At 43.5% G+C, this 27,361-nt stretch overlaps 1 protein-coding gene across 6 annotated transcripts in view; it reads left to right on the forward strand.

Annotated features, from left to right (window-relative positions):
* AK8 (adenylate kinase 8) overlaps positions 1-27,361 on the forward strand; it is a 98,468-nt gene that overhangs the window by 41,324 nt on the left and 29,783 nt on the right. For 5 of the 6 annotated variants that reach the window (XM_028716017.2, XM_028716015.2, XM_028716013.2 and 2 more), the window contains 5 exons: positions 1,597-1,678; positions 3,421-3,492; positions 4,290-4,490; positions 5,647-5,778; positions 7,440-7,529. In XM_028716017.2, the coding sequence (XP_028571850.1) occupies positions 1,597-1,678; positions 3,421-3,492; positions 4,290-4,490; positions 5,647-5,778; positions 7,440-7,529 (577 nt within the window). The remainder of the gene's footprint in view (positions 1-1,596; positions 1,679-3,420; positions 3,493-4,289; positions 4,491-5,646; positions 5,779-7,439; positions 7,530-27,361) is intronic. The other variant, XM_028716014.2, reaches the window with a different exon arrangement.

Genomic DNA, 27,361 nt, shown 5'->3' on the forward strand with positions numbered 1-27,361 from the left:
TTGTTACGATTTGTTTTGAAATGCCAACCATTCTTCCCTCTCCACACCCAAGTTGTGTCTTTGTCCATGTTCAATTAGCAATTCAAGATTGATTTCGTTGGCTTTCAAATAGTGATTCCAGTTGGTTTCCGATTCAGGGAGGTGCAGGGAGAGAGGTTTGGTTCAGTATTTGGCTCAGGTTCAGTTTGGCTTCCAGTCTGGTACAGTGGTACCTCGGGTTACAGATGCTTCAGGTTACAGACTCCGCTAACCCAGAAATAGTACCTTGGGTTAAGAACTTTGCTTCAGGATGAGAATAGAAATTGTGCAGTGGCACCGCAGCAGCAGCGGGAGGCCCCATTAGCTAAAGTGGTACCCCAGGTTAAGAACAGCTTCAGGTTAAGAATGGACCTCCAGAACGAATTAAGTTCTTAACCCGAGGTACCACTGTATTGCGTAAACCAGCTTTTGACAACCAGGTGCCCTCCAGATGTTTTGGACTACATCTCCTTTCAGCCTCAGTCAGACCAGTACAGATTCATAAGTATTTGTGGTTTTTTTCCTGTTTTTTTTTGTTTTCTGTTTCGTCTTGTTTTACATAATCATAAAAAAGATCTTCAGTCCAGCACTTAGCTGGTTATAACAAGGACTTTAGGGAGCAAACAGCCCTTTTCATATATAGATCTCTTTAGCTTGCCTGCTTCGTTAGCTCTGGGGGTTTGGAGGCTTCCATTACAGCACATTTTCCTGTATAATTTGGGGGATGGACATGCACATATCTTTCCCCCTTTGTCCTCTTTAGATTGGTTTAGCTTTTAAAAAGTTGGCTGTATGAGTTCACATCCTCCTGAATATTTCAAAAATACCTAGACTTCTCCTTCTCTTCCCATTTTAAAAAAATATTTCAATAAAGATATGTGCAGATAAAAATGGTTTAAGAGTTGCAAGGGTATCTATCTCTATCTTTATATCTCTATCTCTGTTCCTATAAAACAAGCATTCTGCTTCAATAGGCCTTGTACTGGGAAAAGTCGCTCAGAGGCTTGAAACTAGGGATGGATGAGGATGTTGATTTTTGTTTCTCTCTGTTTCTCGTTTTGCAGTCTTTGGTTCTCCACATTGGGCTGTAAACCACTTTGAGGTATCCCCCCCCCCCCCGCCTTTTACGAGGTGCATAAGTTTTATGCAATAAATAAAATAAGTATGTTGGTCTGCAATTTTTAAAGAAGGTCTCATGAAAATTCAGCAGCATTTTAATGCAAGTTTCTCCAAACATGCACATTTGTGTATGCATTTTTCCTCAATATACTGCATTTCTGCAAAGCTATTTCTCCTAAGAGAATGCATCTCTGTATGTTATTTTCATGAATATAATGCATTTTTTACACACCAGTTTGCTGGAGAAACATGCACTGCAAAATTATGAGAAGGATGGTTCTGTTTTGGTTGGTGTATTATTTCAGGAGGTGCAGATGAAGTATGAACTGAATCAAGTATCTCCCGCATCCCTATCCAGCAGTCACAAACCAGAGACCTTTCCTTCCATGACTCCCCAGCAGCGCGACCCAATATGTGCTTCATTTCAATGATCAGCTGTTATATGTCTTATTTCACCAGGGCTGGATTATGGAGGCTATTCCCCAAAGTCGAGAACTTGCCCGGGAGCTGCTGGGAATGGGCATCATTCCCAAGCACGTTGGTAAGAACATGTTTAGTTCCATTGTGTTTTTACAAATTCTTTCTGACTTTCTAATCTCTCTCTTCCATTTGAGAAAGAGAATGAGGAAGAGGCAAGAGAACATCAGGTCAAACACAACAGACTGCCCTACCCCCTTGCCCCAGGGCTTCTTACAGGATACATAATTTATTTCTTTAGTGTTTTAAACTTGTAAGCCTCATTGACAGAAATGAGGTAGAGAAAGTAGTATAGACATAACAATAGGTTCTGTGAATATCATGGGGCAGAAGAGCACCCATGACTGGTGAAGCTGGGCATTTCCTAATACCCAATACTATAAAGGGGTCAACATCAGTGCTGATGAGTACAGGCCTCATTCTGGAGCCAGGAGTCAATCCAGGAGTCGCAGCTAGAGAATCAAGCCAGGAGTCAGAGCCAGGAAAAACTTTCACTGCCCAAATCAGAAGAACAAATGATTCGTGTGGGTGGGAGTAGCCACTGCATTTCCATTGATTCCATTACTGCCTAGAGCAGTGGTGGCTAAACCACTGCCCAGGTCTACTAAGCCTCAGGCAACTTTCATGACCCCAATTTTGTGCCCCAACACAGCCCAGAGCTAGTATCATGAGTCCTATGGAGGCATCTTAGAGAGAGTGGTCAGATTATGATGATGATGAGGAAAGCTAGAGGAGGCTGACCAGGGGGAGGATCTTTGTAGATTGGGGGTAAGAATTTGGGGACCGGAGAAGTCCAAACTGTGGGGAGGGCCCGAGAGCTTGAGAGATAGATACCTTCAAAAGGAGAGCACATGGGAGGGGCTGTCAAATTCTACTTCAACGTCTTCACTTCAGCCTAGTCATGCATTGTAGGTCTCTGCTGTGCCTTACCAATATGAAACCTGTAGACCAATTTTGAGACTCTATACTGACTTCATAAATATAAAAACTTTCAACACGGTGATACTTTGAGTTCTGATTCTGATGGAGAACCAGAACAGCTGGAAGGAGAGGTTCCTCTTCTCCTGGCACAGTACTGTAATGGGGAGGAAAATCACAGCACCTTATCCCCAGAAATCTCTGCCCCTGCGCCATTGAAATTAAGACAGAGGAATTTTGGCCAACTTTGACTACTTACGAGTCAATCATCTGATGTCATATTGACACGAGGTGACTGACAGGTGTGGTGTCCCACTCACATGTCAAAATTGCCCTGCTGGGATGGGGGAAGATAGTGCACAAAACTGGGTTGAACTCCCTGCAAACCAGCTCCAATTCTGTTTTCAGCAGCTGCATCTCCACCCACCTTATATTCCTATTCACATATGGCATCAGGTGTGAGTCAGATGGGTGTGGTTTCAGAAAAACAGCCTGTTGGGCCAGGTTTGACCTGCAGGCAGGAGGTTCCCCAACCTTGCAATAAGGATTGTGTGAAATAATTCCCTGGAGGAATTTGCCTCATGCAAATTAGTGTGATTGTAAGTCCAGCATAGCTTTTCACAACCTGCCAGCCTTCATGGTGACTGGGACTAATAGCACCTATAGTCCAAAACATCTAGAGGGCACCAGGTTGGCACCAGATCTAGGAACTTCCCTGATACCTGGAGAAAAAGGAACACACACATATACAGAACTATATGTTTTAAAGTCCTCTCTGCACATCTGGAATGCATACTTTTAATTGTTGTTGTTGTTTTAATCAGGCTTCCAGAAAGCCAAATTAACGTCAGTTGTATTTGCAATTCTTTTTCCTTTCTTCCTTCCTAGTGGTGCTTTTCGCTCCAGATATTGTGCTGATTGAGAGGAATCTTGGGAAAAGAGTGGATATTTCTACAGGAGGTGTGGCGTTGTTTTTGTTTTCTTGCTAACAGAAATGGGGAAGTGGTGGCTGAGAATGGCAGGATAAAGGTGGCAGGGGCAATGGAATCTTTAGCTCAGGGGATACAGTAGATTAGGATATCATCATCACCACCATCACCACAGATTTATTAATCATCTCCTAAACCACTGTTTCAAGCCAATTTACACAAAAGATAATTAACAGTTAAAAGCACCAAAACAGCAAATACATTTGAAACAAGACTAAATCGCTAGGGAGTGAACACTTCTGATAAAAGATCCTTTGCATCCAGCTAGGAAAGCTCATGGAACAAAAATGTCTTAATTTGTTTCTGGAAAGTGCAGCCTGTGGGTGCCTGTTGTATCTCAACACAGTGGCGGAGCTTCATGCTCTGGCACTGGGGGGGGCAGAGAGCAGGTGGGGGCAGGGCTGGCACGTGTCCTGGGGGCGTTACATGCCATCCTGGGGGGGTGGCCGCGTCCTGGGGGTGGGGCGCCCAGCATGGGGGGACAGCCACAATGGCACCCTGCCGGGATCGCGCTGCCGGGGGCGATGCACTCCCCCCGCACTCCTCTTCCTCCACCAGTGTCTCAACAGCAATGTTGTTCCACAGAACAGGGGCAGCCACATTTATGAGCCTGTTCCAAGTTACCCATGAGGGGATTAATTACAGTTCCAGGATGCTTCATTAGACAGGGAGAAAGAAGTCATATGCTTTTAATTATGCTTTGAATGTATGGCGCGGATACAGCCCAGTCTCTGTTCAAGTGAATCTTTTCTGCCAACCCATTTCCAGAGGTGTACCATACAACTTTTGATTGGCCAACTGAGGACTACATACAGCAGCGCCTGAAGGTGCCGCATGGCATATCTGAAGTGGAGACCGCAAGGCGGATATTGAAATACCATCAAGACTACCCAGGGATTCTTCAGTCCTTTGGGAGTTGCATGAAGTTGATCAACGCTGACCAGCCATGCGCAGATGTTTTTGCACAGGGTAGGAAGAGATGGACAGCTGTTAGATTATGTGGTTTTGTCAACAGGGTCAGTTTCAGGTCCATCTTTTTCAGAGGGTGAGCATCATTTCTTTCCCACTTTGAAAATTCCACTCCCCAGATCTTCTAAGATGAAATAGCCTAAAAGCCCTGTTTTGGAGTGGAACAATTCATGAAACAAACCCTCATCTCAACACAAACATATTTGTGATGTACCCTCATTTCTTTGGTTTGCTATCATGACTTTGTATATAAATGATTCCTTTCATTTGAGCTCTCCGTAGGGAAAATTGAGAAATTGACAGCCACAAAGCACATTTCTTCTTCTTTCTCTTTTGCTTTTTAATTGTCCCCTTTCCCAACAGTCTTTCAGTGGCTTGTTTTTATCACCCAGCTAATATTTTCATTTGAAAAAAGGGCCTTTCCTTCTAATCACAAGCGCCACACTTTGAGGTAAACAAGTTGGAGGTTTATATCCGGAATTTACAAAATTAATTACCTCTAAATTACTTAATTACATTTAAAAGTTCACATCATCGTTCATAAACAATTCATGCCTTGAATTGTAAATATATGTATGCAGGCTGAATATTAATTATTATTAATTAATAATGCAGTGAAATAAATTGAAAATTGGAATGGAAAAAAAATCCTCTCCAGATCATCTCCCCCCATCTTTTTCTTCCAGTTGATGCATCAAGCAGCCAGATTTTTTAAAAAGAATAATTAGATGTGGAGACTGTCTGGGGGATCATTACTCCTAATTAACTTGGTTATTTACTGCAAATTAAGCATCATTTGTAAGCAGGCTGCTTGGCCTGTTATGTTTCTGCTGCAGATATGCTGGGCTGGGAAGAACAGCTTAGAGCTGTCTCTGGTTAGCTGATATTTATTTGGGAATAAATTATGTGCAAATGGACTGTTTCCCTCCGCTGTGAGTAGGGTTGGTTCTAATATTTGGGTAGCCCCCCTCCCCGGCATGAAACCAACAGCAAGTCTCCTTAACCTGCAAGGTGCAAGGGTCCTACTGTTAGGCAAAGCAAAACAAGCAGATTTCAGAAGGTGGGGGGGACAGTACTACCCACTGCTATTCCTCTGTGATTACCTTTGGATACGCTTTGAATATCCTAACTTTCCACCACTTCTATTGTTTGTCAGTCTTCACCCATGTCCAAGCTCCTCCTCGAACACTTGCCCCGTTTTCACCCCGGATTCTCCTTTGTGGACCGCCAGGCTCTGGGAAAAGCATGCAAGCATCGTTACTTTCTCGGAAATATGGCATCATCAATGGTTTGTTACCTTCTCTGTCTTAAATCCTCAGTGGTCTCAGGCTGTCTCTTTCTCTGTCCATTGCTGAAGATGTAATATTTCTCCAAACCACCCCAGATCAAAAGCAAAAATCCCCTGATAAAAGGCCACTAGGCAATAGAAACTCTTGTAACTTTAACAAGACAGCACTGACGTATGTACGTTTATATATATATACATTTAAAGTTTCCATGTTTATATCCTTAGAGAAAAGGTGAGGAATGTTTAGCAGCCTGAAGGTTGCATTCCCTTCTGGGCAATGCTTTTTTCCTGGCATTACTTATGTAGTACCAGCACATTTTTTTATCTCCCAGAAACGCTCAGCCGCATGGGGAGCTGCAGCATAAACAAAACCCCAATGGGGCTGGGCTGCTGCTGCCACCCCTTGGGGCTGGCCAGAGTGCATGAGTCCCACTCCCCAAGGAACATGAGAGTGAGTGGCATGGTGTGTGACACGTTCCTCCCCCACTGATGGCACTCGCGAAGGTCATGGCAAGGCATTGCTTTGGGCAACCTCCCAGAGGGCACCTGCCTGTGGTGAATGGGACCAGAGGCAGAAGAGGGTGGAACAATGAATAAAATGTTACTGTTGTATAGGTGGCAACACGGGGGTTCCGTTCCTGGCCCCTGCACGCACCAACAGAGTGTGCATAAGCACCCCCCCCCGCCTTGTGTCCACTCCACCTTGACCTGCTCCCATTCTGCACTTTCTGAGTTGAGCAGAACCCTCCCGTTAGTGATCACGCATGAATTGGACGTGCCTAAAGTGGCCACCGCCTGCATAGTAGGCTAGTTTCACACACTCTCCCACACTCCTCTGTCCTCCATCCAGATGAGTAAAAGGCACTATCAAAGTTCTGTACCAGCTGCTGGGATGCCAGTTGCTCTGAATAACAGCTGTTGGGAAGCACAAGTGGGAAGAGTGCTGCTGTTGTGCTCCTGCCCCATAATTGGGCAGCCATCAAGCACTGTGAGAACTGGACCAGATGGCCCTTAGGCCTAATCCAGCCACTGTGCACTCCTTACATTCTTCCTATTTGTTTGCTCTTGGGGCACTGAATTAGAAGGACCTCTTGAATCCTTTCCAGCTACCAGCGTTCTGGCACTGGCAGCCGAAAGCCCTTTGGGTCAGCTTTCCACATGAGGAAGCCAGGAGCTCCTCAGCACCTCCAGCAGAAAAATTTGGAAGCTGTAACTTCCTCCTCCAGTAATTATAAGTTTATAACCAGTCAGCAACCCATAGACTCTCCCTTGACTTGCTGTTTTCCATTCTATATTTTGATTAGTATATTTTTCTTTTAAAATAGAAATGTTCCCAGCCAAATGTATTCTTTATTATCCTATATTTTTTCCAGCTTTTGTTTGGCTAGGGCAAAAAGAGGTGTGTGTGTGTGTGTGTGTGTGTGTGTGTGTGTGAGAGAGAGAGAGAGAGAGAGAGAGAGAGAGGTGAGATGGAGAAACCAGCTCAAGCCCCCATGTCTTTTATTTTATTCAGTGCCCTTTTTCCAATATGCAGCTTCCTTGCCATTTCTTTCTCTCTCTGCCCTCCCCACAATCCACCTTTCCCCTCCCCTCTACTTTTGCTTTCTTACTTCCTTTTTAAAAATTAACCTTATGTCTTTTTTGTTCCTCGTTCCTCTCAGTTTGCTGTGGGCAATTGCTAAAGGAAGCTGTAGCCGACGAGACAAAACTTGGAGAACTCATTAAGCCGTATTTTGACAGTGGTTGGCCAGGTAAGGTCACATTTCTGCACTTCCCATGCAGTGCTTACAAATCTGTGGGGAGGCAGGGAAGTTGGCGGACGGACGGACAACAGATGCATAATCTTGGGGTTTGGAGGGGGGCATCTTTGTGGCATGATTGGAGCTGAGGGTGCATCTCATAAGGCAGGGGAAGAAATTTGGTTCTGTTTGCGAATTTACTTAGTTTACCCTTTCTGAAATAATGTGCTAACTGAAACCCAGCTGTCCTCTGAAACCCTTGTACCCCTAAATTCTACTGTGTGGTTCTGTAGTCAAGTTGTGTGCGCAAAAATGCTCTTGCTAGAGAAAAGCATCCATGACAGTACTTGTAAAAATGATGTGCAAAAAATTAGTTATATTTGGGGGAAACGCTTTTCAAAAATATATGTATACTAGGAGCTGTGCCCCGCTTGCTTCATTTGCCAGCCCTGCTACCATTCTCCCCACAGATGTCCACTTTGCTCCCCTATCTATCCTTCCGAATTCCTTCTCTTTGCCTCCCACCCATCACCAGAGGACTAAAACTCCCATATTAACCTGCCCTCTCTCTCCCCTGCTCAATTGTCACACTGTTTTCTCAGAGCCACCCCACCCCACTCCTGCCTTTAGAACCTCAGAAAGCAGCTAATGAAAACAGAGTGATAACATCTTACAATTTTATTATGCAGTAAGATTAGTCAAAATTATACTTGAAATGTGTATATTAGGAGAGATTAGCACTAAAATGCTGTTGAGTTTTCATGAGGAAAAATATTTTTAAAAAAATATTGCAAACTGATATGGATATGTGGAGCACCAAACTTAAGATTGGAACAATGAGAATCTGAGAGAAAGTGAAATGGACTGATTTGTCCATCCATGACATCTACACGTGGCTTATTGAGTACCATCACCAGTCATCAAATAATAGGGAACTCTGTTCTCTCAGAGTGGATCCATAGGTACGCCAAAGAAGTACCGTCTGCACATGAGGGAGTGAATAATAAGCAGGGTTGGAGGAATCCCAAAGTTTTCAGAAATAAACAAATAAACAATTTTTGGGGGTTGTGGGGACCCTGAGAGAATTTGAAACAGCCAATGAGAACTGAGCATGCTCAGCAAACATAGAATGTTGGCTGACTATCAATCGGGTGAGGGGCAAGAAAACTGGAGAGCAAATGGAATAGAGTTTGCTGAAAAGTGTCATTGCCAGCTGGCTGGAGCTGTGACAAGAACACTCCTCCTAGCAACCTTTTCTTGAAATGCCCACTGGTGATGGTAGTAATAATAGTACAGTGGTACCTCAGGTTACAAACGCTTCAGGTTACAAACTCTGCTAACCTGGAAGAGTTACCTTGAGTTGAGAACTTTGCCCCAGGATGAGAACAGAAATCGTGTGCTGGTGGCACAGCGGCAGCAGCAAGAGGCCCCATTAGCAAAAGCACACCTCTAGTTAAGAACAGTTTCAGGTTAAGAACGGACCTCCGGAATGAATTAAGTTCGTAACTAGAGGTACCACTGTAACAGTAATACCATCAACATCGAATAAAATGCTCATCAATACACGAAAGCTAAGATATACACAAGGGAGAGTTTTGCCTACTGTAGGGGGCCATGGAGGAGGCTGCGATGCCTGTGTGCTGTGCACACAGAGTGGCATTTCCCCTCACTCTGGTATTATCCATCAGTGGTGGCTGAATCACACAAGGGTAAGGAGAAAGGCTTGCATTTGTTGCATGTGTGGCTGCATACACACCATACATTTAAAGCACATGTATTCTCCTATTCTCCCTTCACTGTATTCTCCCTTCACTGTTGGAGACAGCATGGCCCCTGAATAACCATTGCTGGAGAATGTTGCTGTCACGCTCAGGTCCTGCTTTCTGGCTTCTCATTGGGGCATCAGTTTGGCTGCTGTGAGAACAAGCTATTTGGCTGGATGGGTCCTCCTTTGGCATGATACGGCAGCCAGGCTCCTCTTATGTCCTTGCTAGATCAGGATGCAAGGGCTATCTTGTCCAGCCTCCCTGTTTCCCAGTGCCAGTGCCAGGCTATTTTGCACCCCAGGCAAGGCTAGCTATGTGCACACATGCACCCCCCCCCCCAAATTGCTAACTTCGATTTTCAAAAACAGATTCTTGTAGGAAAAAAGGGAAAGCACAAAACTTGAAACTGCTAAATTTGTTTAAAATTGCAGGAATAAGTAGTACAACAATCTTTGATTATCTTTCTCAAATACAAAAGAAAGTGTTTTAGCATACAAATCGTTTTGAATAATCTTGTGAATTACGAAGCTCAAAATGAATCTCTTAAAAGTTTCAATTTCAGGCACATCAAAATCTCACTTTGTGTGCAAATTTTGCCACCAATTCCTTCTGGTCAAGGGCTGATGCTTGGGCACGTCCAGTTAATATAGTTGCCAAGCCAACTAATCACTTTTGCAACATTAAGTGTAAGTTTTTATAAGTTTGAGCTTTGAGAAACTGGAAGTGTGAGAAGGATCCTTGGAGCAACAGAACCATTAGGCACATTATCCAGGTGTTTTTGTTGTAGTATGAAGAGAAGTACTCCTTGTGGTGGTATCGACTTTGGAAGTCTTTGAGATATTGCTGTAAGTTCACAGCACAAACCTGAACTTACAAATTGCATCAGCAAGGGCCTTAGCTTCAATTCGGGAAGCATTTCCAGATAAACCTTTTAGGCTTGTGTCATCAAAGATCTCTATTAAAGCATCATATATACTTCTAAGATTATATCTCAGTGGTTTCAAAGCATCAATCTGACTCTCCCATCTTCTTTCGCTCAGCAGCTTAACAGTTATACCTAAGTCTGATACATGGTTAGTTAGAATTTGCCAACGCTGAGTCGATGCATAGAAATAATTATAGATCTGTTGATCTAAACTGAGGAAACTGAATTGCTTTCAGACAACAGTGGCATCACTGACAACCAAGTTTAAAGAGTGTGCATTGCAGGGCACAAAAAAGGCACATGGGTTTATGTCCAGGACTCTCTTTTGTGTGCCATTTTCTTTGCCTTTCACATTGCTGCACATTGACAATACGGATTCTTACTTGGTAATCCCATTTGCTCAAGCTGTCCAAAAGAGTTTCTGTCATAAAGGCACCTGTAGTCTCCTTTAGTGGAACAAATCCTGAGAAATGTTCTCTTTTTATAACCTAAGGCTCAGATATCTCATTATCTGATGGTTTGATTACATCAACAAAACATACAATCACTGTCATTTGTACAATATGACTAACATCAGGTTTGCAGTCCAAAATAATTGAATAGTATTGGGCTGCGTTTTCATGTGCTCCCCTCCCTGCTTTATAGTACCTACTAGAAGCTGTATAAGCTCATTTTGGATATCTTTTCCTAGGTAGTGAACCATTGTTTCTTGATCTTTAACTCTGTGCAAATGTTCATTCATGATGGGATCAAAAAGGGCTAGATATTCTACAAACTTCAAAATATTTCCACTCTGCAACTAGCACCATACAACTTTTTAGTTGTACCATGGAATGCCACGTTTTGTATGCCAAGAACTCTGACCAAAGCAATCAAATGTTCCAAGATTTGCCCTCAATAATGTTCTTCTTGTCTAATTTTCTTCATGTTAATATCACCAATGTTTTTCCTTTAGATAAGTGCAATTCAAGTTATTTCCAGGTCTGATAGTTTTCTAAATGGTCAGTATTCCTCTCATGTGAAGACAGTATTTTTGGTTTCTATGGAAGCCGCCCAGAGTGGCTGGGGAAACCCAGCCAGATGGGCGGGATACAAATAAATTATTATTATTATTATTATTAGTAGTAGTAGTAGTAGTAGTAGTAGTAGTAGTAGTAGTAGTAGTATTCAATGTTCTTCCAGTCTTTTGAACCTGTTTCTTGTAGAGGTAGTGCACGATATTTTTGCCGAACAACTTACACACACCATATTTTGAGGCTGAATATATCAACCTCAATTGATACTTCTTCACCATTTGCTATTCTTCTCTTGTAGTGTAAAGGAGAGAAATTTTTCTTTTTTTTCTTTTTTCTTTTACTCTTTGGTGAAATCATGTGATACAACCTGCTGTGGTCCATGTTGTATTATAAGCTGTCACAAATTATCACTGCAATAGTTAGACCAGTTAGGAGGGTCACTGTAATTCATGTCAGGCACAGTACCATCTTCTTTTACAGACTTGGTGGTACTCTCACTTTCCTTGACATCCTCTTTTTCCACTGTGTGTTTTCCTTAAATATTTTCAATTTGTGAAAAAATTCCATTGTATCAGTTACTTCAAAAATGATAAAATTCTTCAGAATTTAAAATAAAAGTAAAATAGTATCAGAAATGTATAAGATATAACAAAAACTAATCTCCATAAAACTGTGCTCCTCAAAGGTCATTACTGTGTCCCACTATGGTGTCCCACTGACACAGTAACCTACCTTGCCCCATCCTAAAGGGAAGCACACATGCAAGAGCTTAAGGCAATAGACTTTCCCTGCTAATTCTCAGCATCTCTTATCCAGAGGATGACTGGGTAGATCCTCCTCTTCCTCCTCCTTCTCCTCATCTATGAGCCCAGGGCAGCAAATACACAAGTAATAAAACAATCAAAACATCTGAAAAACAATTCCAATGCAGATGAAGACTGGGAAAGATCTCAACTTTGAAATGCTTGTTGAAAGAGGGATGTATTCAAGAGGTGCTGAAAAGACAACAGAGACGGGACCTGATATTTAAAGGGAGGGCATTCCAAAGAGTAGGTGCCATAACACTAAAAGCCCAACAGACCTCCTGATAAGTTGGTACATCTGCAGAGGCCCTCACCTGCAGAGCACAGTGATTAGTTGGGTAAATGGCCAGGTGTGTGGGGAGAGATGATATTTTAAATAGTCCTTTGGATCCTGGCCATTCCCATGGTTTAAATGTTAGGGTTCTCTACTAGGCAAAGATACTGTAATGTGGTCATAACAAATCCTAAGGACACCCATTGGAGCTTTATCTTCTGCCCACATGACCAATAAGTATCCCAGAGTTGTTTTTCTCCAAGTTTGTTCTGATATTTTTTTGCATCTGTGTGGCTTTATGGCTTAAGTGGGGCATATCTTAGCAGAATGAAGGGATGCATCCTAGCCAATATTTATGCTGCAAGACAAATAATAAGTCTGATCATTTTGCTAATCCACTCCTCCTCAAGATAACAAAGCATGAATTTGCATGAGTAAATACTAACAAGAATTCATTAGTGGTTTTGCAGAAGACCTTGGGGGAAATGAAAGAGAGAGAGGCTACTTGGTGAACCTTTTTTTTTTTTAAGTCATATTAGTCTGTAGTACTCCTAACTTCAGTGCCCCTTCTTCTGTTACTCCTCTTCCACTCTTAAGAATTTTCCCTACACCTTTTTTTCCTGATTGTTAAGATCACAGGCTCCTCCAGGTTGCTCCCCCAGGTGTAGGTAAACCTTTCTCAGCCTGAAGGCTGCATTCCCCTTTAGCCAGCTTTTCAGGGGCCATATGCAAGTGGCGAGCAGAGCCAGAAGCAAAAGTAGACAGAACAACAAATGTTAGATTTTACCTTTGCAAGAGAGGCTACTTGCTTACCTATCGTGCCTCTCACTGTCCCCCTTCCAGGAAAGCAAGAGACAAGAGCAGAGTTCCAAGGACACACCCCAGTCAGACAAATGCATCCAAGGAAGGTGCAAAGTGCGGCTGGTGAGGGGTGTAGGCTGGGGGAAAGGGGGCATGAAGGAGGCTCCCAAAGGCCAGAGAAGGCCTGGAGGGCCAGAGTTTGCCTCACTAATTGTGAGGTTTCCCAGCCTGATGTCTATTCAGAACCGATCTGGGGTCTATTCACCCTCTTTTCTCCAGTTGCTCCCCATCACTGGAGCTCGTGGACAGGCTAGGGCCTTGGCATGCTCTTGATTGGTGCTATTCACTTATGGTCAGAACAACTTTTAGTCTGACAAGAGAGATGAGAAAGGGTGGTATACAAATTTAATAGACAAAACAAAAGCAACGAAAAGAAAGATAAGGTCTCCCCCCATTTTTTGTCTCAACCCCCATTGAGCTAGGCACAAGCCCTCTGTGTTGGTGTCTTCCCCACCTCTGCTACTCTCCATTTATAAAATAGTAATATTTGAATCCATCCCAGTGGCTTTCTCTTCTTGCTTCATTGGCTGGGCGGAGGGAGAACAGGGAGGAGTAGAAGAAGGGGGATTTGGGAATCTCCTAATTTCTGCTATTACTAACAAAAAAACCCCAGTATTTACTATAACAACATTAACTTTTCTTGTAGAAAAAATGAATAAACTGGGATGTTTCCGCCCCCCCCCCTCACTCCCCAATGATTTACTTTATTCTCTCTTTTCATTTTTTGCAAGTTTGGATGTCATGGTGGCCCCAAGATCACAGCTTTTCTTCCCCACCCTCATATTTATTTATTTTTGACAGTGAAATTAACATTCTTATCTCTAAAGTGGCAGCTTAAAAGATTGACAATAGAGCCTTCTTTCTCTTCTTATGAAGGAGAGTTGGGGGGTGGTAGCGGATCGTTTGCTATCCGTAAGTTGCAAATAATTTCTCAGTTGAAAGGCTAGGTAAATCTTTCTATCTGAGGAGATAAGCTCGGTTTTATTTCTTATTTTTTCAAACACACACACCAGCCAGCCAGCCATCCTGCAAGCAGCCTGCAACATTGCCGGAGCATCCTTTGGGGGACCCTCCGCTGGTTTTTTTCCAAGCGCCTCTTCTCACACGTGTGTTTGTACTAGCTGAAGACGCGCACGCATGGCTCTCTAAATAATTTACAAGTTGATTAATAAACTCACAGGGGTATAATTAGGAGAGAGAGAGACAGCGGCTACGGTAACGGGCACAGCACTTGGGGGAGCTGGAGACTCTTTCCTTTTCCTGTCTCTCTCTCTCCCTCTCGCTCTTTTTCTCTTTTTTTCAAGAAACTTTCGAGGGTGCTGGGCGTTTGAAGATAAGTTGGGAAGCGCACAGTGCCTCTCCTCGTTTGATGTGGAAATAGGACAGTTTGAATCCGTCGACTTTAATTTTTCACAAGCTGTAGGGGCCCTGCAGAGAGCTACTTTCTCTTTTTTATTATTGGGGGGTGGGGGAGGATGGAAAATCCCTCTACATTTTTCTTTCATTTTTCTTTCTATACACACAAGTCCAAACAGGAACGAAAAATCAGATTAATTTCCTCTTCTCCTAAAGTTCTATTTATCCACCCGTTGACCGGCCCTCTTCGAGTCTCCTGGTGACGGGGGGTAATTTTGCGATGGAGTTCTCCTGCAGCAAAATGTATATATTAGGGGAAAGTGTACCTGAAAAATGCATATAATTCATGAAAAGGAAATAAAAGAGTGCATTATATTCGGGGAAATCATTGCAAAATCATATATATGTCAATCATCTCAGACTCCGCTTTCTCTTGGTGAGGCCTTGTGGGGGGGCACTGCCCAGTGGTCTTAGACCCATGGCAGGGTCTCCCCTGTTGGTTCCCTGTTTGTGGAATGCTCTGCTTTTTATGAGGAAGCTTCCTGGAAACTCTGAAATCACTGGTTGAGTGAATGTGGTTGTTTTTAGTTGGTTTTAGAATGTTTTCGGGGACGCGGGTGGCGCTGTGGGTTAAACCACAGAGCCTAGGACTTGCCGATCAGAAGGTTGGTGGTTCGAATCCCCGTGACGGGGTGAGCGCCCATTGCTTGGTCCCTGCTCCTGCCAACCTAGCAGTTTGAAAGCATTTCAAAACGCAAGAAGATAAATAGGTACCGGTCTGGCGGGAAGGTAAACGGCGTTTCCGTGCGCTGCTCTGGTTCACCAGAAGCAGCTTAGTCATCCTGCCCAGAAGCTGTATGCCGGCTCCCTCGGCCAATAAAGCGAGATGAGCGCCGCAGCCCCAGAGTCATCCGCGACTGGACCTAATGGTCAGGGGTCCCTTTACCTTTAACTAAAATGTTTTCGATGGTGTTATTATTAATGTGTGTGGTTCCCTGGGCTCCTCTGGGAGGGCAGGTAAGATGATGACGATGACGATGACAATGATAATAATGATAATAATTAATAATGATGATGATGATAATGACAACAACAACAACAACAGAAATGTGCCTTAAAAGGCAGGCAAAGTCTCATAAGGGCTTTCTAAAAATTTTTTTTGCAACAGAACTGGAAAAGTGTTGAGCTAACGTAAGTTGGGATGATCAGAACCTGAAATGGATAGGATGTTCCACCTTTAGCTCCATTGGCTGTTTAGCAGTGCTATAGAAGTAATTCCTTGCCCCCACCTGCTATTTTCTATTCACAAGTCTGACATTTTGCACTAGGGAATTACTGTAGAGTTTTCTTCATGGGGCTATGTCTGTCCTCCCAACCCCGGTGACAAAAACTGAGGGTTAGAGGAACAAATAAACCATCTGCCAGTGGATCTGCTTCTCTCTCTTTCTCTCTCTCCCCAATACAGTACTAGCTTGCCTTAACTAGGCTGTTGCAAGGGTCACTAAAGCATTGTCTAAAACATGTGCTCCCTTACCCTATCCTATAGAAAGCATTATTCAAAAACAGTGATTTGCACAGCTCGCTAAGGACAATAATAGCACAATATAATTCACACCAGTAACAATTAATTGCACATTTATTAAAAATTCAATTTAAAGTGTTTGGTTTAATTAATTCAACAAAACTGATTAACTTCATCCAGTAATGCCAGCTTTTCAATGTCTGATAGTCATTTGCACCTCCAGCACACTCTCTTGCCTTTTAGTACCCCCTGTGTAATCCCACAGGGATGTGGGTGGCGCTGTGGGTTAAACCACAGAGCCTAGGACTTGCCGATCAGAAGGTCGGCGGTTTGAATCCCCACGACGGGGTGAGCTTCCATTGCTCGTTCCCTGCTCCTGCCCACCTAGCAGTTCGAAAGCACGTACTGCTCCGGCGGGAAGGTAAACGGCGTTTCTGTGCGCTGCTCTGGTTCACCAGAAGCGACTTAGTCATGCTGGCCCCATGACCCAGAAGCTGTACGCCTGCTCCCTCTGCCAATAAAGCAAGATGAGCGCCGCAACCCCAGAGTCAGCCACGACTGGACCTAAGGTCAGGGGTCCCTTTACCTTTACCTATGTAATCCCACAGCCCCACAAGCAAAGCGGTACTGTCCACTTAGGGGAAAAACTGGTCTGAATGCTAAGAGTTGTTACTATGAACCAAATGCTCTTGTTGTGACAATTATTTTATTTTATTTTGTATTTAATTTCTATCCATCTTTCCTCCAAGAAGCTTAAGGCAGCTTACATAGTTCTCTTACCCATTTTATCCTCACAACACCCATGTGAGGTAGGTTAGGCTGAGAATGAGTGATTGACCCAAGGCGGGGATTTGAAGCTTGGTCTCTCAGGTCCTAGTTTAGCACTGTAACCACCATACCACGCTGGCTCTCATTGGGTGGGATTTGTGTGAAGAAAGGGTGTTCAGGGCAGAAGGGCCCCCTTGTGGGGAAGATCCAAGTGTGTCTTTACATGGTGGGAAATACTCATTGCCCCTCTCTTCCCCCATCAGAACATTACCTATGAAGGCTGCTAGCTGAGGGCAGTCTCAGCATTAACCCTGAAAAGGGCAACAAATGGACACACTACCACCCACTGCAGTATTTTATCAGTTAATGTTGGGGCAGGGAGCCTGTGGCCCACCTGAGTTCCACTTTTCCCAGATTAAGGCCGGCTCAGCACTGAAGCCAATATTTAAAAACATTCTTAAGTATGTTTACCAGCATCCTGCCTCACAGTGCCCAGCCAGGGAGAAACCAGCAAGCAGGAGTTGAGCGCAAGAGCACTCTCTCCTCTTGTGGTTTCCAGAAACTGGTTTCCAGAAGCATTAGTGCCTCTGCTTGTGGTGGCAGAGGATGGACATTGTGGCTAGTCATTATTGATAACCTTCTCCATGAATTTGTCCAATCCTCTCTTAAAGATCATGGCCATTACTGCTTCCTGAAAGAGCAAGTGCCCTTGTTTAACTGTGTGCTGCAATGCTAGGTAGCCATAGCTCTGATGTAGCAGCTGTAACTGTTGTCTACTCGACACACTAACACACACACACACACACACACACACACACACACACACCCCGCCCTGTCTTGGGGTAGAGGCATCTATCCTATTCTGTAAAATTCAGTCTTGGCACCCAAAAATGTACCTTTCTTCCTTCGGTGAGCACAGCTCCACATTGCAGCAACCATGTATCACCCGCAGGTGGCGCTGCTTAATAAACAAACTCACTTCGCCAAGAGGTTTGCCTCTGATCACCACTGTTCTGTTTATTAGTACATCATAGGCAAACGTTAGCAAGCTACATAACCAGAGCCTCCATCGGCAGGACTCAAAAGCTGTAAAAACAGCGGTGGTGTTAAGGAAATAATGATTGTCTTAGATGCCTCCTGTACTTATTATGTTAGCCACACTTTGAAGGGCCTGGACCTCAATTTCTAATGGAAACTGGAGTTTACATGAATTCTCATAATGCAGACTTTAGACCAGATGCAGCCTTAGATGTCATCTTCAAAGTGGGAATCTAGAAAAATCTTCAGACAAGAAAAAAGAAACACCCACACGTGAAGAGACAGAAAGTGGAGAATAAAAGGCAGCTGGACACGGGGGCAGGAAGGGGGGGGGGGAGGAAGAAGAAAAACCTTGCAGACTAAAAAAGGTGCAAGTTTATCATCTTTATTCATGCAAGATAAAATCCCCACGCTTAGAAGCTGAGGAGGAAGAGGAAAGGAATGCTTCACCAAGAGATTACTGCAGGCGCAAGGATGATCCGGACTTGGGTCTGTGAGCCGCTCTTGCCTGAATGCAAAAACAGACCTTTCCTGACCAGATGGTCTCTTGGAATGGAAATGGCGATGATGGATCGCTGGATCACAACTGCCCTCCATCCCCAAAGCAATTCTATTGCAGGCTTCTCAATAGCCTGGTTTAAAATAAGGTTCAACTTTTTAAAAATTGCTCACAATTTCCCTTGTAAGGAAGAGATGCAATGGCATTAGTTTCACACATACTTTTCTTCTTTCTTTTGAAGTGTCTCACATCCATCTTTAGATATATGCCTCTTCAAGTTCTTTCTGTTGTTCTCTGTTGTTTGCTTCTTGCATCAACATAGTTTTAGATTGTTCATCCATCACATAGGTGGTTGTCCCCTTGGTCTTTTGAAATAGTATGGTCTCAATTTGACACAACTTTAATCAATTGGCCTAAAGGAAGAAGGGCCCATTCCAATCTGCAGTTAGGCCAGTTAAAGCTCTTTCATAATACAGTAGGATAAAAGAAGCTAATCTAAATAAAAACAAAAAGAGAAAAGAAAACACCAAAGGAAAACTTAAAAAGAGGAAAAAAGAGAAGAACAAAAATAAAAAGGACTTCTGATTTTCCATCAGTTATATAAAAATAAATTATTCAAAATATTCACTCTAGAATGACACCCAACTGATCTACTTTCTGTTAGACAATATTTTCCCAATCTTCCAATCCAAATAGATTAATTCATTTTGGGTTTTTTCCACAAAAAGTTCAAAAGGGGTTCTCTAATTATTATTAATAATAATAAATGTAAGCAATAATTTTTCTCTAATCAAACATATCAACTTTATCTCCAGTAACTTCAACGTATTAAACAATAATAAGTCTTTCTGTCTTAGTCCACACAAGATTCTTTCTGCTGTGATTATACAGTATATTAACTATTCCATAGTTCTTTACTTATTATGCATTTCTTAATTCGCACCTAGTTCCATATCTTCCGTTCCCATTTCCTGTTGTATGTGCTGTGGTGTTCCATCTTGATTTTTTTTTTAATTCCTTTTCCATTTATGCTTCTTCCATTCTTTTTCCAAGGAAAACACTAAAGGTTTGATAGCTCTTTCCTCTGAATTCATTCCAAGTTGTAAACAGAGTCCTTTCTCTCTCTCTCAACTCTATCTCAGCCAGCTCAGGATGTCTTTTCATCTATCCATCCATGGCTTCATTCCACTCCTCCAACATCTCAACTCAACCATTTGGCTGTTTCAAATACCTGTATGGAGGACTTCTCCATTTCACCATCTTTTGCATCCATTTCACCCTCCTGTTCTGACAATCCTTCATCCATATTTTTCTCTGAAGTCCCTGTGTCTTCTTTAATGCCACTTTCCATTTCATCCTTCTCTGGTCTGCTTTCATTCACCATTTCATCAATCTCAGCTCTAATCACTTTTATTTACTCATCAGACAATTGCTGAAGGACACCAACAGCCAATGGAGTGTCCAGCAATTTATCTGCCATACTGAATGTTCTTGATATTAACAATTCAGTCTCCACTTTAAGATCTTCACAGTCTCCTGTCTTCAACCCCCTGTCATGACCTTAAGATCTTTGTAACATTATCTGCTATCAAACCACGTTCCCACAAAGGAAATAAGAAGTAGCAACATTAGTTTTGATTTCAAGGCAACACTTTCACTGAGAAAACAAATTTAAAGAAAATAAAAACTATTAGCATTCAAAACACCCTTGATCGTTTAAAACTTACTTGGTTCAAACGGAGCATGCTTTTTGTTCTGGCTTCAGCCCTTTAATGATAAACTTTTCTTAAAGCCAGAAAGTAGCTCATACAACAGTTGTAAATTTCAACCGGCAGACAGAGAAACCTCTCTCAGGCAGGATCTAGACACATCAAAAAGGCGATTCAGTTAAACTTGTTGTAAACTTCATGCAGGGAAATCTTGTTGGCAAAAGATGGGACTCCACAGCGCCATGTGGTGTCACAGTGTTATAACACATATAAAGCACTTTATCTTTATGAATGTAGCTGAGTCCTCAGTTGTAAATTATAAACTTCTCAAAGATAATTAGAGAAATGGAGGCTTTTGCAGACCCTTTGCCCTTCAGTGCTGTTACATGGCTTTTGGGCACAATGTTTATTCCTGCGCTTTAAGTCGCTCACCCCCATCTGGGTTCCCAGGAGTTGACAGCTTCTCAGTCTCTCAGTTTAGAAAATGGCTTTTTCAGAGTGTCAGAGGTTATTTCCCTGTTTCTGCTGGCAACCTGCCAGGCGTGCCAAGATGAACAAAATAATGTTGGGGCCCAGGTAAGCCCCTTCCCACATAATTGATCACATGACACAGTCCATACACCATTTGAATGGGAATGCCCCACCGGCCCCTAGGAGTTGTCTCCTTTGCAGCCTGCTGACAGAAGATGTTCAGTCCACCATATTCCTCCCCTGGAAGTCAAGGCCTAATAACTTCAGTAAATTTTCCATATTTCTCTCTCTCTCTCTCTCTCTCTCTCTCTCTCTCTCTCTCACACACACACACACACACACACACACACACACACTTCCGTGGCGATCTCATGCACATTCTGGAAAGCCAAGAGGGCCCCTGTTCATCTACCTGTGGACAGATATGCCATGCAACTCAACTATTTTTTTTTTAGCCCTAGCTCCCAAACTGACTATAACTGCCCTGTTCCCACCACCACAGCTGTGTGGCTTAAATTGTGGTGCCCACATGGACCTCAACTCCTGTTGGCTCCAACCAGCATGGCTGATGGTCAGGGACTATATGGAAGTAGTAGTCTAGCCATGTTGACCTCCCCTGACTTAGATTTTCCTCTTAACCACAAGAATGGAGAATGGCCCAACTGTCCAACGATAGACAGCTAAGCTAATTGATGTGTTGCAATGGCTAGGCACCAACTAGGAGGCTTTATAGCTGCCCCTGGTGCCTCATTCTTTCCTGGTGCATCACAACGGCTGTACTCAAGAGTAGGTTTCATTCTGGCTTCCTCTGAAGCAGGACTAGAAGGACGGCCTCATGCTACCATTAAATTGGCACTGTGCCACCATTTTTGCTCCTGGCAGTGACGTTACAGTTTCTACAGCTGGAAGGGGACACACCAGTCAGCATGTTGGATTCCCTGGATTTGTCACATCCCTGAGTGGGGCACCTTCCTGGATAGTAAGTTCAGAGGGGTTTTCAGTTTCCACTGACTCCTCTTGAGCTGCTTATGTGCTAAGAACCAGCAATGGGATCTTCCTTCTCTGAGGAGGCCTTGTCTGATTCTGGCTCTGCTGCAAGAAGCTGTTGGGGCGTGACACTGCATTCCCTCCTGAGCCAATCTTCCCATTGAATGTTCCAGCCCAAAGACTCATAACAAGAACAGAGTTTGGCCATTTGATATTCCACTCGTGTGTCAGGGCCCATAAATGAGCCCTGGATTGCACAAGCAACATCACCACTGGGGTGTGTGTGTGTGTGTGTGTGTGTGTGTGTATAATGTTCATTTATTTATTTTTAATAGGAGGGCAATGGAGGAAGAGAGAAAGGAGAGAAAGATAGACAGAAAGAGTAACTAAGTCTCCTGTTGCACATTAGGATTATAAAATTAGGAAGACCAGTGGTCTGCCTCAAGGCTTCTGCAAGTATGAGGCTGGCCTCCCTAAGAAGACCCTATAAGCCTTTTCTCTGAGGATGCCCATTGTGTTGAAATGGATTGAATGGTTGAAATGGAGACCTGAGCTTAGGAAGCTCACTGGGAACATTGGAAGCTGCCTTACACTGAGTCAAGCCATGGATCCATATGCTCAATATTGTCTATCCTGACTTGCAGTAGCTGTCCTGGGTTTCAGACAGGGGTCTCTCTCCCAGTCCTAATCAGATATACTTGGACTGATCCAAGAGGGCTGGGCTTCTGCTTCTGCTAGCAGAGAGCCTTAGAATAAGCATACTCATGAATGGCCACCAGAGTCTGGGTCATGAGAGCCAATGGGAAATTGCACACTCACCAGTTTGTGGACCACTAGCCAGTAATAGCTTCTGCCAAATGTGATATTCAGGCTGTTAATAAGTTTTGCTTAGTGAGTGTTTGTGTCATTATTCCAAAAGCTGAATCTCATGGTGCCGCAACGGAGAGGTATCCAATCGTCTGCTCCCATGCTGTGCCTACTTTAGATTAGGCCAAGAGTTTCCAGGGTGCTGGTAAAGTCTGAGGGTGTTAGACTTGGAAGACAGCAGCAGTTATCTAAAAACCTATGAATAGCTTTCTGGATCAGGCCAATGGCCCATCTAGTCCAGCATCCTGTTCTCACAGTTACCAACCAAATGCCCCAAGGGGAAGCCCCCAAGCAGGACCCAAGTGCAAAAGCACTCTCCCTTCCTGAGGTTTCCAGCAACTGGTATTTAGGAACTTACAACATAGCCATCATGCTTACCTGGTAGCAGAAAGATTTCTATGCAACAGGTCAGAACCAGGTTATTCAGGACCTAGGATAGCTCCCAGGGGGGTAACAGGTGTTGCTCCAGCAAAGGTCAGAACCCAGGTCTTGTCTACTTTTGTCGTTCTTGGCTGGCCACATACTGTAACCAATAGACTATCCCTTCCTGAAACCATTTGTTAACAAAAAGAAATAACTCCTGCGAACTTCATGGTCAGCAGGAAAACTGGGGATTTCCCTGGAGGACTCAAATAATATTAAACCAATTTGACCTTTGTGGAATAATAAGGTATTCTGCTCTCACACTTTGCTGAATTTAGGGATGACAGGCCGATCCAGGGAAAGTAGCCGTTGGCGGTAGCTGGTATTCAGGGCAAGATGTTAACTGTCAAACCCTGAGATCAACCCTCAGGCATCTGAATTAATGTTGGAAGGCTTTAGACCTAATGGGGGAAGGAGGGAGAAAATATCTAAGAGGAGGGAAAAGGGTAAGTGGACAGCACTATCAAAGAAGCTTCTAACTTTCACCTGCTTAGAATGGAGAGCTCCCTGGACCTCCACCCCAAGAACGTAGTTATGTGTCTCTTGGATATTAAGGATTTATAGGTTTAGAGTGTAGGTCAATATATGTCAGAAATCTTTCCCTTTTTTTTTTTCTAAAGGAGGCAAAGATATTGGGTTAGGAAAGCTTCACATATGAATGCATGTGAATTTTAGAAGTTTTGCATCCCAAGAACATTGTTGTATGGTTCTTGGATTATCAAGGATTTATGGGTTTAGAGTGGAGGTCAAGAAGTGTCAGGTTGCTTCTTTGCTTTCTCCTTCTTTTGCAGGAAAATATATTAGGGTAAAGCCAGTGGGGTGTAATGGTTAAAGCAACAGACAGGGACCCAGAGGAGACCCATTGGCTGACCTTGGGCCAGTTACTACTACCTCTCAGCCTAACCTACCTCACAGGGTTATTGTGGGGATTAACCCCCCCCCCAAAAAAAATCAATTTTCAAGATGTAGTGATGACCACCAATGTGGATGACTTTTTAAGTGGATTAGACAAATTAATGGAGGATTAAGCTATCAGTGGCTACTGGCTACAATGACTAGTATGTTCTCCCTCAATTGCTGGAGGCAGTATGCCTCTCAATGAAGGATGCTGGCAATCCCAAGCAGGGAGAGCACTGTTATGCTCAGGTTCTGCCTTTCGACTTCCCATAATGGGCACCTGCTTGGCCACTGTGAGAAATGAATGCTGGACTATGTGGGCCTGTGGGACCTGATCCAGCAGCCAGGCTCTTCTTTCTGATCTTACATAGTCTTGAACATCTGGAGGGCACCAGGACAAAACAAGCTGCTCTGGGAGGTTGGTTTTTTTCCCCTGGCCAATTTTGTTGCCACTTTATATTTGTTCGGGGACGTGGCTGGCGCTGTGGGTAAAACCTCAGTGCCTGGGGCTTGCCGATCGCATGGTCGGCGGTTCGAATCCCCGCGGCGGGGTGAGCTCCCGTCTTTCGGTCCCAGCTCCTGCCCACCTAGCAGTTCGAAAGCATATCAAAGTGCAAGTAGATAAATAGGTACCGCTTTATAGCGGGAAGGTAAACGGCGTTTCCATGTGCTGCGCTGGTGCTGGCTCACCAGAGCAGCTTCGTTACGCTGGCCCCCGCACAACCCTAGAGTTGGACACGACTGGCCCGTACAGGCAGGGGTACCTTTACCTTTATATTTGTTCAAGTCACACAGCTGAGGTCCCTCCCATTTCTGCAGGGCATTCGCAACTTGACAGGCAGCCCTGTTTGTTTATCCGAGTATTTTATGCTTCTTCTTCTTTACAGTGGGTTCTGTTTTAACTTTCTTTTTTAGCCTCCTATTTCATCCTTATTATTAGCCACTCAGTGCTCTGTCTGAGGAAGAAAAAGAGAAAGGAATTGATTGATTGATTGATTGATTGATTGATTGATTAATAGAAGGAGCATACAGAGATAATAGATCTAGGTAGCTGGCTTATAGAGTAAAGAGAATTTGGCAAGAGCTTAAGTGGCATCCTTCAGAAATTATTGTTGTTACTACATTTATTTATATTCCACCTTTCCTTCAGGGAGCTCAAGGTACATGCTTCTACTCCCTCCCTATTTTATCCACACAACAACCCTGTTGGGCAGGTTAGAGGAAGTGACTTCATGGCTGAGTGAGGAATTTGAACCCTGGTCTTCTGGGTCCTAGTCCAATAACCCAGGAGTAGGGAATCTCCAGACTGTAGGCCTCATTAGGACTTGCAGAGGTCCCAGTTTGGCCGAGGCCATTTTCCCAAAACCCATGCCCACCTGCCCCACACGTGACATCATATGTGGCATCAGGTGAGGGGCAGGTGGAGACATGGCATCTAGTCAGAAGGTTTACAGTCACTGCCCATCAGCTGATTGGTGGGGAGGGCAAGCCTGCTGGGATTGGCTGCACTACAGGTGCTGGCTTCATGCTCCCTGGGAGCTGCAGCCAATCCCAATTGGCTTGCTTTCACTACAAGTGAGCTGAGTGGGCAGCTTCTTTGCATGGTAAGAATCAAGCATCTTGGGGATTCCCACAAGCCAGGATCCTAATCTTCAGTTTGGCTCATCTCCTGTGCACACACTCCCTTATGATCACCCCTGATGAATACTCTCTTTTTATTTTTTTAACCAAACATTGCCAGCCATTGGGCCCTTTCCACTAGAAATCTACCTTTGGACTTCTCCAAAGACCAAAAACCTCTGTCTGTAGAGATTCCCTTACACACACAACCCCTCTAGCTCCAAGACAGAGGCTGAAGACTCGCACACATTTAGGATGAAAGAGAACTGATGGTTTGAAATTCTCATGCATCATAATCCCCTTAAAGCAGGCGGATTGATGACTTCATCTGAAGGATTGTGAACTCAACTTTGCTAGCTAGTGGTACACTTGAGGCTGAGAGATCTAGGGCTAGCTTTTTAGTCTTACCCTAATGGCAATTACAGAGACTAGCCAATTTTCCCGACAACCTCAAGGAAGCCCCATGTGAGAAGATCTACCATACATTACTGCCTCCTCATTTGTTTTAATCACAGGGAAATAGAAGTGATGTAGATTTCATCTCTTCTTCATCCTGGCCTTTTGAAAACCTGCTAAGATGTTTTCTTTAATGCAGCTGTTCTAAGTAGTGCAGTTCTCCAAATTCTCAAAAGATTTGTTCCCCTCTGAAAGTGGATTCTAGGGTTTTTATGTTTCTGTTTTATTTGGGGTACTATCTCATTTCTTTAGCAACCCTTACAACAGCCTTTTAAGGTAGGCTAGTATTTATTTATTTTGTGGACGGCAGGGCAAGGGGGAGAGTGGGAGGGAAGAAGAAGAAATTTGATTTGGTTCACATTTAAAGTTGCACCTATGAATCTGCACTTTCCAAAACATGACTGTTCTTCAAAACGTACACTTCTCTGAATTTTTACAATTGTCTAGCCAAGTAATGTGCACAAAAATGAATACATTTGGGAAATGTGTGCATGAACAAATACGTATATTAGTGAAACTAACATAAGAAAACGAATTCTATTGACTGATGGGAAGCCTTCAAGCAGGACCTTAATGCTAAAAGGAGACCTTGTTTCCACAAGTAAGGAGACTATCACTAAAAAGGGTCTAGTCACCTGCCATCTTATCACATGATCCTGTGTGCTGGTGAAGCATTGTGTCCAAGAGTATGAGTTGTATCCCGGGTTTGACTCTCACCCCAGGAATTCCTGGGTTCAGATCTCATTCCAGTCACCAACGCAAGCCTAGTCTTCTGGGTTCAGTTCCTTGTCCCCTTGTACAGTGTGGGGATAAAAAATAAATGCTAGCCTACCTCGGAAGGATGTTGTAAGGATTACTAATGCAAATTTGTTATAATGCAATTGAACCCTTGGCAGTTTGCTCCACTGATGATGATGATGATTCCGAAATAGCAAGCTATTTCTAGGCTCTCATCAGGGACAGATTAAGATATGTTGAGGACTGACCCGGCCCTCACCTGGCACTAGTGTGGTTTGACACCTTATGGGTACCTGGCCTGATGAAAATTTGATACAGGTATTTCTGCACAGGTTTATAAACACAGTATGACAAGAATATAACCACTAAGAATATTTTTGTCATATCAGAACGCTAATGACTACTTTAAGGTCTGTTTTCCCATTTCCTTTATTTTTTAACTAGCTATATAAAACTTGATATTTAGTCATTTATGTGTGTGTATAGGCTTCTCACAATCCAAGGCCCTAAACTGTAGCTCACTTAGCCTGTGTATAAATTCATCACTTCCTCTGATGTCTAGCCAGGTAAGGCTCAAGCAAATTCTAGTAACTCCAAAGCAAGGGCTTTAGTTAGAACATTGGTCTCTTCTTTGCTTTCATCAGTCTGGGGAACATCCCGAGTATGAGAAGATCTCGCAGACCATCTCTCCACCCCACCCCTCTACCTTGACTACTGGCTCGGCATAACATTATCCATGCCCAATGATCCCACCTAATTCACCTTCACTTTTATCAATGTAGGGTGCTTAGCTAGGACCCTTAATTAACTCTCCTGTGCTTTCATTTCCATGATGTCAATTTCCAGCA

This window comes from Podarcis muralis, chromosome Z (genome assembly GCF_964188315.1).
Source record: "Podarcis muralis chromosome Z, rPodMur119.hap1.1, whole genome shotgun sequence".
Lineage (NCBI taxonomy): Eukaryota > Metazoa > Chordata > Lepidosauria > Squamata > Lacertidae > Podarcis > Podarcis muralis.